The sequence below is a fragment of the Schistocerca piceifrons genome, chromosome 3, assembly GCF_021461385.2.
Source record: "Schistocerca piceifrons isolate TAMUIC-IGC-003096 chromosome 3, iqSchPice1.1, whole genome shotgun sequence".
NCBI classification, from domain to species: Eukaryota; Metazoa; Arthropoda; class Insecta; order Orthoptera; family Acrididae; genus Schistocerca; species Schistocerca piceifrons.
Genome location: NC_060140.1, coordinates 847,435,874 through 847,450,809, shown reverse-complemented (window position 1 = coordinate 847,450,809; position 14,936 = coordinate 847,435,874). Strand labels below are relative to the sequence as shown.

Below are 14,936 nucleotides of genomic sequence, written 5' to 3'. Positions count from 1 at the left end.
TGTTCACACTAAACAGTTAGAGCACCAGCACTGTACTTGGCAGAGCATGGACGCCCACATTGAACAGATGTCATCACAGTGTTGCACACATGCAGAAAACCAATCTGCTCCACCACAGACATTCTCAGCTTGCCCTAAAACCATGCCAACAAGTGCACATTGACTTTGCAAGATCATTTTGGAACACTCATTAGTCTCATAGTGTTAGACAATTTTAGCAAGCTTCCATTTGTGGTGCCTATGAACTCTACCATATCACGTAGCGCCATTCAAGCATTGTCCTCGATATTTTGCATAGTAGGTTTGCCAGAAGTACTCATGCCGGACAATGGACCACAGTTCACTTTGCATGATTTCGAACAGTTTTGTTAATGAAACGGCATTCGTCATTTAACAAGTGTTCCCTTCCACCTGCAGTCCAATGCAGAAGCAGAACACTTCCTATGCACTTTTAAGCAACAGTTGGCCAAGCTTCATACCACTCACACATGGTAACAGGCTTTGCAACTCTTTCTTGCCTCATATTGCTCCCACCCACGAGACAGACCATTACCAGCGGAACTTCTGCCTGGCTGCCACCATTGGGCACTGCTACACTTGCTACATACACTGCAGCATCCAGCACCACCAATGGTCCACAAGTATTGCTTTCCACCACACAATCTTGTTCTCTTCACGGTTGTGAGGTGCTGGGAAAGAGGCGTAATCCAGGAATGCATCGGCTCTCCAATTTATTTGATTGCAGGTCCTGATGGTTTGCAGTGCTGCCACCAGAACCAAATTTGTGCATGTCATTTTGGCCTATGAGCTGCTTTCCTTCTCCCAGGTTCATGGCCTCATGGGACCGCGTGATCTTCACAGCCGTGTGGCCTTCGCAGCCACCCACTAGTGCCACCGAGGCACCTGTGGAGGAGCAGATGGACAAGCACCCTCGCCCCCGTCGTACCCGCTCACTGACTTCATGGACATGTACCCGCCACAGCAATCACCATCATCACCCCAGGAAACATCCTCAGGCCTGGATGTGTGCCCTGGCAGCAGTTTTCTGGAGGATGTTCCTGTTGCCTCACAAGCCGTATGGCATGGTAAGTTGGGAGTACACCATCCTCCGCAGCTACGTCTCCCGGCTCATCTCTACATCCAGCGACCTGCCTCCCTCCCCGTTGTCATTTGCAGCCTCACAACACGACAATGGTGTGGCATTTTGGGGGAGGGGGGGGGGGGAGGGAGGAGGGGAGCAATGTGCTGGTATAAGCTGTCACCAGCACACCAGGAACAAAGAGGTTGCAAGAAGATCAATAGTAGGCACAAGCAGTGAGCCTATCAGGAGAGAGGCCAATGACAGCTTTGCAAGTAATGTGCCACCAATGCCCTCTTGACCATCAGTATTTATTTCACTACTGTAGACTGGAGAGGTCCAGTCAGTCATCCAGTGAGCCACCGAGTTGAATCGTCAGTCACAGTTCCAGGCAGTCGTCCAGTCACAGTTGGAGTCATAGTCACAGTCAGTCAGAGCCACAGTCTCTAGCTCAGAGCCAGTCAGTACATAGTGATCAGAGTAGTCTACACAGCAGGACTTGTCCTTCACAAGCAGAACTATTACTGAAGAGCTTGTACCACAACAACTTGCTTAAAGATAAGTGACTTTCTGTTCTGTGAATAAAGAACCCTGTTGTACATGTGTGCAGTTGTGTTCTAAAAAGAGGATATTGGCCACCAAACAACTTCCTCTCCTTGCTTCCCATGCTACAAGCCTACAGTGGCAACAAATGGCAACAAAAACTAGTACCCTACCTGTGCCCCGCCATAAAACCAAATTATTTGAAAACTCTCTCTGCCTTTAAACCAAGCTACCCTTCACACAATTCAATATGCTGTTCCAGTTAAGAAAAATTGAAATACTTACTTCTGTCAGCCTCATTACTTTTTCCTTAAAAATTGATATACATGGCTTGTTTCTCTCTGTCAAACAAATGCTCCCATATTTTCCTACTTATACTTCTTTCTTGTTTTGTTTCTCAGTCAATCGCCCAAATGTTTCTTTTTCCCTTTCTTAATTGTGTGTGCCCTATAAAGTTCTTATTACTCCCCCTCTTCCATCTCTGTGTTATATCCATTGCCTTTGGTGAAATCTTCCTACCCTCAATCTGTCTTTATTGCTCTACTTTTCATTAACTTGTTCTGCAGTAGCTACTGCTATTATCACTAATTTTGTTTTGTAAGTGTTGAATTTCATATTAAATATAAGTGTTTTTATATCATAAAAACTAACATTAAGAAAGTTCTGTAATAAGGATGATCACTATGTTGTAGTTGTAGGTTGTGTGTCAAATTTTTCTTATTAAATTATTTACTAATTTCAGGTGGTTGAAGTAAAATGCTCTCTAAGGCCAGGAATTATTCAAATGGGGCAGAAACTGGTAGATGTGATGTACATGGACAGACAAACAAAAGTTTATAATTTCAGATAAACTGGATGATTTATTGAAAAGAAAGAGCTTCACGAATTGAGCATGTCAATAATGCATTGGTCCACCTTTGGCCCTTATGCAGACAGTTATTCAGCTTGGCATTGATTGATAGAGTTGCTGGGTTTCCTCCTGAGGGATATTGTGCCAAATTCTGTCAAATTGGCGTGTTAGATAGTCAAAACCTTGAGACAGTTCGAGGGCCCTGACCATAATGCTCCAAACATTCTCAGTTGGGGAGAGACCTGGTGACCTTTCTGGCCAAGGTGGGTTTGGAAAGCATAAACACAAGTGGTAGAAACTCTCACTGTATGCAGACAGGCACTATCGTGCTGAAATGTAAGCACAAGATGGCTTGCCATAAAGGGCAACAAAACAGAGTGTAGAATAACGTCGACATACCGCAATGCTGAAAGGGTGCTGTAGAAACCACAGGGGTTCTGCTATGAAAAGAAATGGCAGCGCAGGCCATGACTCCTGGGTGTTGGACTGTATGGCAGGCAACAGTCAGGTTTGTATCCCACCACAATCCAGGCTGTACCTGGACACATCTTCGTTGCTCATCAGGGCTCAGTTCAAGGCAGAACTCATAACTGAAGACAATTCTACTCTAGTCAATGAGATTCCAGGCTGAATACAGGTCTGGAGATGTCTCAACAGGGGAGTGGGATACCAACCTGACTGACACCCACCATATGGCTCAAAAATAAGGAGTGATGGTCTGGAGTGGACCACTATGGTTGTCATGCTTGGTACCTTTACAGCACAGCAGTATGTTGGTGATATTCTGCACCCCTGCATTTATGCCCTGTATGGCAAGGTATCCTGGTCTTCCATTTCAGCAAGATATTGCCTGCCTGAACATGGCGAGAGTTTCTACTGCTTGTCTTCGTGCTTGCCAAGCCCTATGTTGGTCAGCAATGTCACCCAATCAATACACAAATGAAAACATTTGGAACATTACAGTCTGGGCCCTCCAACCATCTCAGGTTTTTAACAATCTAACACACCAACTGGACATAATTTGGCATGATATCTCTCAGGAGGGCAGCCAACAACTCTGTGAAACAATGCCAAGCTGAATAATTACTTGCATAAGGACCAGAAGTGGACCAATGCATTATTGACTTACTCAGTTTGTGAAATGTTTCCTCTTGAATAAATCATCCAGTTTTTCTGAAACCGTAATCATCTGTTTGTCTGTACATGTATATCACATCTACTGATTTCTGTCCCATTCAGATAATTCCTTTGTGGTGCACCAATTTTTGCCTTAGAATGTATTTTATGAAGGTTATCTCAGTAGCAGTTGAGATACAGATGAGAATTAGGCATCATATTAATCATCTTGTCTACTTGTTTCAAATGACATACACATTAATTGATTTGTACAGTGAGAAGATAGTGAAATATACTAGAAATGTAATTTGTGAAGTATGAGAATATCTCAATATTAGCATTCATGCAAAATGCATTGCAGCCAGTTTGCTCAGGAAGAGTGGTGAGGCTGGAGATGAGCTACTCATCAGATATAAAATTATTATGTTCCTGTGTGAATAGTCAAGTGCATAATCATAGCACAAAAAAACATGAGCAGTCTGTACCATTTTACCACTCTAGACCTCTTAATGCAATGATACTGGCACAACTAACCAAATGATGAAGTTCACGGAAATAAATGACTGAGGAGCAGAAGATTATTGAGCAACAGGGAATGGTAGTTATCAAGACATGGATGAAGTTTGTTACATGTTAACCAAAATGGTAGTGAATGAGATCACAGAACTCACAACTATTATGGAAAACTGACGGGACATGATGTTTTCCACCTTGCTGCTACACATCAAGCATACCCACAAAAAATGGTATGAGCTGTAATGACTGGAACTAAAGCTGCAAACTGGGTTACAAGAACAGAAGTAAGAAATTAAGATCCAGTTCTTAACATGTATAGAAGAAAAACCAGCAATGTGTAACAGATGGAATGATTAATCTAGGATATAACAAAAACTGTGAAACTGAGTGCCACTCCAACAGCAGTACAGAGTCTGTGGATGCTCTATTGCTCTGCCTTTAAAAAAAAGTGTCAGATTTTAATAACAAGGTCTTGAGTAGTACATAAAGTCTTAAATTGTTTACTTATTGCTTTGTATATAATGAGAAAATCTGCTCTACCTCAAACCAAAATTTGTAAGTCCTGAAATAGAAAACATGACATCTATGTCTCTATTACAGGAAATACTGACAAGCATAAATACGTAAGTGTATTTTGAATACTGTAACCAATATTTTTTCCATTTAGTGTTAACATGCACAGTGTCCACAATTAAAGTTCCTTGAACTTGATATGTAAGCGGCTAGAGCCAACTAGTTAACATAATCTCTGTTGTTATTATTCTTATGGCCATCTTTAATGTGTTTTGGTAGTACCGCCATATGTGTTGTATTAGAGTAATTTGGGGTAATAAAACTGTTTGGTCTCCAGTAATACCTTTATGTTCAAAATGTTACCACTGAATACTTTTAAAACCTTCCACATGTTATGTTAAAGTATTTAAGGGCTTATTCATTGACAAATCCTAATATCATGTCTGATGACGTATCAGACAGCTAGTGTCCATATTATTTCATGTAACTGGCCAGACTTATGTGTAATGGGGTGTGTTGTCAACACTGAAGGCACCAGTTAATGCAAGTGTTGTTTTCATGTGGTGTGTCAATTGAGACCTATGTTTGAGGATTTATTGTTAGATGATTAGCTTTATTAGTGCTTTGAACTGAAACCCCCAAATAAAAATCATTGCTCAGGAAAATTGTTAACATGCTTAATTTAATGGCAGCCAGAGCCATGAATTTGTTTTTAAAAAAATTCTGGTGTTATTTTTGTCCATTGGCCCCAGATTTTAAAAAACTTTTGGTGTACTGCTGAAGTTCAAATTGCTGGTGCCAATTCAGATTGATAAACTCATTGGAGAATTTAAAGACAGCTAAGTGCCAAGTTAAAATTAAAATTTATTCTGTTTGTGTTAGCTGTTGAAAACATTAGCACCTTGGGCATTTCAATATCTAACTACTTGTGTAGTTTGAAAATTTAAACAGCTAGTGCCAATTCAAATTTTGAATTCAAATGTGGCTAAGTGCTGAGTTAAACTCCATGTTTTGTATGTTTGTACAATCTTTGGACCACAGGTAAATTTACTCTATTTTATATTGTATGTAATTTGCAATTTAAGTGGATACTGCTGCTTCAAGTAGAGAAGTTGAGTCAAGCATTTTAAGGTGGCTACAAGCTAATTAAAATTTGAGTGTTGTAATCATGTAGACAGCTAGAGCCCTGGCTGATTTGAATGATTCTATGTCTTATGTGCAATTGGAACTGAGAATAAGAAATGATCCTTTTAGGTGAGAGTGCTGAGAGCCATGGGGAATACTGAGGTCTTATTGTCTTGGAATTACATAGTAAGAAAAGGCCTGTTGAATTCAGATTGTTTGTTAGTTTGTGTCATTTGTTTTAAAGACACCTAGTGCTGGATGAAACTTAAGAACCCTGATCGGTCAGGTCTTGTTGAATGAAATTAAAAACTGGAATGTGTTCATATGTAATGTGGCTAATGCTAATGGTATGTTGTTTTTCTTAACAACTCTGTGCATTGCTCAAGTGGCAAAGTATGATTTTGTCAATGAAGTTAATTTCATTTTTTGGCCTATTACCTTTTACTTCAGAACCATTGTGTCCTAGCTACCCTTGCTTCAAAGGGTAGCCAAGAAATTCCACAGTGAATGTTCGTATTGCTGGAAGGACAGCAAGAATCATTTCCTGAACACAGATGATTTTGTATGGATAGAAATTCAGGTTGTTTCGTATAGGACGTTATGCACCATGCTCGCAGGCTTGTCCAATGTTTGGGCAATTCCCTGTGCACTGCATGTTTGAATGCCACCACTCAACCCCTCCTCTATACCCTTGAGTGTCCAGAACTTCTGTAAAAGAGCTTTACCAGTAGTATGCAATCATTCACGGACACAGTCATGTTGGGTATCTCGGACACGAACTGAGAAACAGCCATGTGCTGTGCATCTGTTGGTGGGCATGTTCTAACAGTTACAGTGCTGTCTATTGGTCAATTTTTTGTTAATTTTTTTCTCTGGAGATCGGACTTATGGCCTTCTGCTCAAAGAAGAGTGAGTAGTATATTTTTTATCCTAATGTTTTGTCAAATCTTAAATACTACTAAGCTTGTTGCCAGTGAAAATGGCTTCTTTTGCAAAATAGCATCTATAAATAACAGTTACAATCACAACTTGTACATGACTGCATTCTGATTTGTACTCACAACTGCAATTGCATCAGAAGAAACACACATTTGACCATGAGATACCTCTTTCTGTAGTGCAAACAAATGCACTTGGAACTTACATCATGGCTGCCACGGTCTGTGGCTTCCTGCAGCGCTGTCCTCCCCGAGTTATCTCTCATACTAACACTTGCTCCATTCCTGAGCAGTAAATTGACCGCATCACCACTGCCGACAGCCAGCATCAGTGCTGTCTGGCCGCTGTTGTCCTGTTCATCAGTGTTCACTGCCTTGTGCAATAGCAACTCCAGACCATCTACATTGTGTGCCTCGGCTGCCCAGTGCAGTGGTGTTCTACCCATGGCATCCTTTGATTCAATATCTGCTCCAGCTACAATCAAGACTTCCATTACCTAAAAATAACTTACTTTTAGATTTATTATCATGTAACTTTTAAGCTGCATACATTATTTGATTATAAACCTCCAGTAAATTTAATAACAATTTAAAATCAACTGATAATATTATCTTACAAATCTTATACAACATTGTTTTTGCACCTAGATTTCTTCTTTCAGGAGCTCATGTTTCACATAGCAAAAGTTATTTGGACAACAAAAATTTGAGAGAATAAACAGCCAATGGTATGTGTGAAGATGACAGCTTACCACCTACAGGTTACATTGTTCAAATACTCAGGTGCTATAACAAGAAATTTAAGCATATGTGAACTCCATGACTACAAAGACATCACTGGGGGTCAACTGTGACCACACGCATGAACTTTGGCTGTTAGTTCACTTAATGGCTTCTGTGTTGTGCAACTGTATCTGACTTGTATGGCCATAAGCAAAACAAAAACTGGGCTCTATCAGATTCATGTAGTATTATTATACCTCCTGCATCTTATCCATACAGCACAGCACTACAAACATATAGGCCTGTTTTTAAGATTTTCTTCCTCTTGAAAATACATGAATCTGTCTCTCTCTCTCTCACTCACTTTCTCTCTCTCTCTCTCTCTCTCTCTCACTCACTCACACACACACACACACACACACACACACACACACACACACACACACACACCTGCACAGAAAAAAAAAGAACAATACAGTAAAATCTATTTCTTAAACTATGTAGAAGTCAGCAGAACAGGTTCAAAAGATGTCTGAGTTTCCTTCTATGCCATATATGATCAATGGGGTTTCATACAGCAAAGCCCACAGATTGACAGAACTTGGGCATGTTTTCCACGAAATTCCTACGACACAGTTTCTCCACCTGACCTAATTCCTTTTCAAACAGATCATCCAAGAACATGGTTTGCCACTGTGGAAAAATTCCTTGTCAACCACAACACAATGGACAATACTTAAAAGTTTTCTACCCCAGTAGACAATGTTGGGGAATATGCTCACCTAATAAGTGGTGAGATTCAGTTGCCTCTTGCCACCTATGAATTTAATACCACAAAAGCTACCTTCCTCCAACGTTTAACAAAAATGCCAGACCAACAAATACAGTGAGTTCTGTATCATAGTTATAAGGATATCATGTGAAAAAAGGGCAACCTGAGCTTCACATGAGTGATGCTTTCTAAAACCTTGCTAATTCATGGACAGAAGCTTTTCCATCTCAAGAAAATTTATGATATTTTAGCTGACAATATGTTCAAGAATTCTGTGGCAAACTAATGTTAAGGATATTCGCTTGTAAATTTGTAAGTCCATTCCATCCACTGAAAACTGTTATCGAAGGTATGAGCATACAGAACAGTTTCTGAGAGATATGAGTGCCTCAGTGACTGCTTAAGTAACCAGACCTGGTACATTGTCCTCAGTGGCACGTGTTCATCAGAAACAGGGATATCATCAGAGATGCCCCAAGGAAGAGTGATAGGACTGCTCTTATTCTCTCTCTATATAAATGATATGATGACAGGGTGAGCAGCAGTCTGTAGCTGTTTGCTGATGATGCTGTGATATATAGGAAGGTGTCATCATTGAGTAGCGGTAGGAGGACGCAATATGACTTATACACCATGTGATCAAAAGTATCTGGACACCCCCAAAAACATATATTTTTCATATTAGGTGCATTGTGCTGCCACCTGCTGCCAGGTACTCCATATCAGCGGCATCAGTAATCATTAGACATCGCGAGAGAACAGAATGGGTCACCCCACGGAGCTCACGGAGTTTGGATGTGGTCAGGTGATTGGGCGTCACTTGTGTTATATGTCTGTATGCAGGATTTCCACACTCTTAAATATCCCTAGGTCCACTGTTTCTGATGTGATAGTGAAGTGGAAACATGAAGGCACACGTACAGCACAAAAGCGTACAGGCCGACCTCATCTGTTGACTGACAGAGACCGCCAACCGTTGAAGAGGGTCGTAATGTGTAATAGGCAGTCATTTATTCAGACCATCACACAGGAATTCCAAACTGCATCAGGATCCACTTCAAGTACTATGACAGTTAGGTGGGAGGTGAGAAAACTTGGATTTCATGGCCGAGTGGCTGCTCATAAGTCACACATCACACCGGTAAATGCCAAAATACGCCTCGCTTGGTGTAAGGAGTGTAAACATTGGACTATTTAACAGTGGAAAAACATTGTGTGGAGTGACGAATCATGGTGCACAATGTAGAAATCTGATCGCAGGGTGTGGGTATGGCGAATACCCAGTGAACGCCATCTGCCATTGTGTGTAGTGCCAGCAGTAAAATTTGGAGGTGGTGATGTTATGGTGTGGTCATGTTTTTCATGGAGGGGGCTTGCTCCCCTTGTTGGTTTGCATGGCACTATCACATCACAGACCTACATTGATATTTTAAGCACCTTCTAGCTTCCCACTGTTGAAGAGCAATTTGGGGATGGCGATTGTATATTTCAAGATGATCGGGCACTTGTTCATAATGCACGGACTGTGGTGGAGTGGCTACATGACAATAACATCCCTGTAAAGGACTGGCCTGCACAGAATCCTGACCTGAATCCTATAGTACACCTTTGGGATGTTTTGGGAGCCTGACTTCATGCCAGGCCTCACTGACCAACATCAGTACCTCTCCTCAGTGCAGCACTCCATGAAGAATGGGCTGTCATTCCCCAAGAAATCTTCCGGCACCTGATTGAACGTACACCTGCAAGTGTGGAAGCTGTCATCAAGGCTAAGTGTGGGTCAAAACCATATTGTATTCCAGCATTGCTGATGGAGGGTGCCACGAACTTGTAAGACATTTTCAGCCAGGTGTCCGGATACCTTTGATCACATAGTGTACAAGATTTCTAGCTAGCTCTAAATGTATTAAAATGTAAGTTAATGCAGATGAGTAGGAAAAACAAACCTATAATGTTTGAATACAGCATCAGTAGTGTGCTTCTTGACTTAGTCATGTTGATTAAATATCGAGACATAACATTGCAAAACAATATGAAGCAGAACAACCATGTAAGGATTGTAGTAGGAAAGCCGAATGTTTGACTTGAATATATTGGAAGAATTTTAGGAAAGTGGGGTTCATTTGTAAAGGAGACTGAATATAGGACACTATGCAACCCATTGTTAAGTACTGCTCAGGTGTTTGGGATGCACACCAGGTCAGATTAAAGGAAGACATTGAAGTAATTCAGAAACAAGCTGCTACATTTGTTGCAGTAGGTTCGGACAACAAGCCAGTATGTTGAAGATGCTTTGCAAGATCAAATAGGAAACCCTGGAGAGAAGGCAACATTCAAGGAACTCTATTGAGGAAATGTAGAGGGCCAAAATTTGAAACTGACTGCAGAATAATTCTACTACCACCAATGTACATTTTGCTTAAAGACTAGAAAGACAGGATTAGAGAAATTGGGACTCATAGAGAGGCATTAGACAATTTTTTTCCCTCACTCTGTTTGCAAGTAAAACAGAAAAGGAAATGACTAGTAGTGGTACCCTGAATCATGCTTCACATGGTGCCTGTGAAGTGGGTATGCATATGTAGAACTGACTTATCCAGTGTACCTGCTGGGTAACTTGCTTTGAACTCTTTGGTTAAGTAAGGTGCCACCATAAATACAGACTACAATGATTTTGCATGAATACAATAGATGGGAAGACAGATTACAAATTTCAAGCAGAATTTTCGAACACTCACACCACTGGTAACACTATTATGGCAGCAGCAACACCTTATACTTGCGGCAGTCCCTAAGATGTCTGCCATGGCAACAAGACACTGAATGATGCTAAGCACTTATGGAGAGACACAACAATGCCACATGTAAACAAAAAGGCCACTGCAGCTAACAGGAGTCCCAGACACCAGCCTGAGATGTAACAAGTTATAGTTTAATCCATCTGTCATGTTTCTGCTATCAAAAATAACTATTTTTTTATTTTTCATACTATATATACTGCAGATGCACTTTTAAGTCACCATCAGTACAGGAACATGTGAAATCAATTTCTATGTAAGGTTTCTTTTGAATTTATATCTTAGTTCTTTATATTTATGTTCCTAATTACAATAATACAATTAGGTTTTTGGAAAGCTTTAATAATTAATAGATACAGATAATGAAAGTTAGAGCATCATGTGAAGGAATATCTTTGAAAGCTAATCACTAGCTGAGGAATTATTGTTAGCACTAGGCAATCCCAACATTCTGAGAACATAATTGGAATTACCTAAAAGTAATTAACTTATGAAATAACTGACATGAAAAGTTCACATCCTAGAAATTTCAATCACCTACTAAGAACTATGGACCTTGCCATTAGTGGAGAGGCTTGTGTGCCTTAGCGATACAGATAGCTGTACCATAGGTGCAACCACAATGGAAGGGTATCTGTTGAGAGGCCAGACAAATGTGTGGTTCCTAAAGAGGGGCTTCAGCCTTTTCAGTAGTTGCAGGGGCAATGGTCTGGATGATTGACTGATCTGGCACTGTAACATCAACTGAAAGTAAGAGGAAACTACAGCTATAATTTCTCCTGCGGGCATCCAGCTCTGCTGTGTGGTTAAATGATGATGGCATCCTCTTGGGTAAAATATTCCAAAGGTAAAATAGTACCCCATTTGGATCTCCAGGTGGGGACCGCTTAGGAGGATGTCATCATTGGGAGAAACAAAATTGGCATTCTGTGGATCCAAGCAAGGAATATTAGATCCCTTAATTGGGCAGGTACACTATATGATCAAAAGTATCCAGACACCTGGCTGAAAATGACAAGTTCATGGTGCCCTCCATCAGTAATGCTGGCATTCTATATGGTATTCGTCCATCCTTATGCTTGATGACAGCTTCCACTCTCACAGGCATGTCAAGGCTGGAAGGTTTCTTGGGGAATGGCAGCCCATTCTTCACGGAGTGCTGCACTGAGGAGAGGTATCGATGTCAGGCACTGAGGCCTGCCATGAAGTCACAATTCCAAAACACCCCAAACGTGTTCTGTAGGATTCAGGTCATGACTCTGTACAGGTCAGTCCATTATAAGAATGTTATTGTCGTGTAACCAGTCTGCCACATGTCGTGCATTATGAAAAGGTGCTAATTGCTCTTCAACAGTGGGAAGCAAGAAGGTACTTAAAACATCAATGTAGGCCTGTGATGTGATAGTGCCAAGCAAAACAACATGGGGTGCAAGCCCCCTCCATGAAAAACATGACCACACCACAACACCACTGCCTCCCAATTTTACTGTTGGCACTACTTACGCTGGCAGATGATGTTCACCAGGAAATTTGCTATACCCACACTCTGCCATTGGATTGCCACATTGTGTACCATGCTTCATCACTCCACACTACGTTTTTCCACTGTTCAATTGTCCAATGTTTATGCTCCTTACACCAAGAGAGGCATTGTTTGGCATTTACCAGCATTATGTGTGGCTTATGAGCAGCCACTCGGCCATGAAATCCAAGTTTTCTCACCTCCTGCCTAACTGTCATAGCACTTGACGTGGATGCTGATGCAGTATGGAATTCCTGCGTGATGGTCTGAATAGATGACTACCTATTACATGATAGGACCCTCTTCAACTGTCGGTGGTCTCTGTCAGTCAACAGATGAGGTCGGCCTGTACGCTTTTGTGCTATATGTGTCCCTTCACGTTCCCACTTCACTATCACATTGGAAACAGTGGACCTAGAGATGTTTAGGAGTGTGGAAATCTCATGTACAGGCATATGACACAAGTGACACGCAATCACTTGACCACGTTCGAAATTCGTGAGCTCCGTGGGGTGCGCCATTCTGTTCTTTCACAATGTCTAATGACTACTGAGGTCACTGGTACGGAGTACCTGGCAGCAGGTGGCAGCACAATGCACCTAACATGAAAAACGTATGTTTTTTGGGGTGTCCGGGTACTTCTGATCACACAGTGTAGATTAGAAAATTTATAAAGGGAAGTGGATAGGTTAAAGTTAGATATAGAGTGAATTAGTGAAGTTCATTGGCAGGAGGCACAGTTCTTCTGGTCACGTGAATAATGGAGCAACAGGTCTTCTGGTCAGGTGAATACAGGAGCAACAGGTCTTCTGGTCAGGTGAATACAGAGTTATAAATACAAAGTCAAATAGGGATAAAGCAGGTGTAGGTTTAATAATGAATAAGGAAATAAGAATGTGGATAAATTACTATGAACAGCATCATTGAATGCATTATTGTAGCCAAGATAGACTTGAAGTCCATGCCCAGCATAGTAGTACAAGTTTATATGACAACTAGCTCTACATATCATGAAGAGATTGAAGAAATGTATGATGAAATAAAAGACATTATTCATACAGGTGAAGGAGACAAAAATTTAATTGTGATGAGGGACTGAATTTCGATAGTAGGAGAAGGAAAGATTGCAGGTGAATATGGACTGGGGGAAAGGAATGAAGAAGAAAGCCACCTGGTAGAATTTTGCACAGAGCATAATTTAATCATAGCTAGCACTTGGTTTGAGAATCATAAAAAGGGTTGTACATTTGGAAGAGACCTGGAGACTTTGGAAGGTTTCTGAATGATTTCATAATGGGTAGTCCGAGATTTAGGAACTAGATTTTAAACTGCAAGACATTTCCAGGGGTAGATGTGGACTCTGACCACAATCTACTGGTTAAGAACTGTAGATAAAAACTGAAGAAATTGCAATAAGGTATGAAATTAAGGAGATGGGACCTTGATAAGTTGAAAGAACCAGAAGCTTTGAGAGTTTCAGAGGGAGCATTAGGCAACAAATGACTGGAACAGGGGAAAGGAATACAGTATAAGACAAGTGGGTAGCTTTAAGAGATGAAATAGTGAAGGCAGCAGAGGCTCAAATAGATAAAAAGGACAAGACCTAGTACAAATCCTTGGATAAAACATCAGATATTGAATTTAGCTGAGGAAAGGAAAAATTTAAAACCAAGCAAATGAAGTAGGCAAAAGTGAATACAAGTAGTTAAAAAACAAAACTGACAGGAAGTGCAAAATGGCTAAGCTGGAATGGCTAGAGGATATAGGTAAGGATGTAGAAGCATATATCATTAGGGGTAAGACAAATGTTCAAATGTGTGTGACTTCCAAAGGGACCAAACTCTTGAAGTCATCGGTCCCTAGACTTACACACTATTTAAACTAACTTATGCTAAGAAGAACACACACATCCAGGCCCAAAGGAGGTCTCAAACCTCTGGTGGGAGGGGCCACGCAGTCCATTACATGATGCCTCTAACCGTGCAGCCACTCCGTGCGGCAGGGGTAAGACAGATACTGCCTACAGGAAAGTTAAAGACACCTTTGGGGAAAAGAATGAATATCAGGAGTTCACATGGAAAACCAGTCTTAAGCAAAGAAGGGAAAGGTGGAAGGAATATATAGAAGGTCTATACAATGGAGATAAACTATTAGAAAGAGAAGGGGATGTGATGAAGATGAAATGGGAGACATAATACTCCAAGAAGAATCTGGAAGATCTAAATTGTGACAAGGCCCCAGGGGTAGATGATATCCATCAGAATTACTGATACTCTTGAGAGAGCCAGCCATGACAAAATTCTTCCATCTGATGTGCTAGATGAATGGGGCAGGTGAAATACCCTCAGACCTGATGAAGAATTCTAACTGCAAAGAAAACAGTTGCTGAGAAGTATGAAAATCACAGAACTATCAGTTTAATAAGTCATGTAATAAGTTATG

The 14,936-nt window shown here is 40.9% G+C and overlaps 1 protein-coding gene across 1 annotated transcript in view; it reads right to left on the bottom strand.

Moving 5' to 3' along the window:
- Positions 1–14,936, bottom strand: part of LOC124789920 (serine/threonine-protein phosphatase 6 regulatory ankyrin repeat subunit B-like) — a 365,119-nt gene that overhangs the window by 28,943 nt on the left and 321,240 nt on the right. Inside the window, exon 15 of the mRNA XM_047257440.1 lies at positions 6,886–7,176. Coding sequence (XP_047113396.1) covers positions 6,886–7,176 — 291 coding nt within the window. The remainder of the gene's footprint in view (positions 1–6,885; positions 7,177–14,936) is intronic.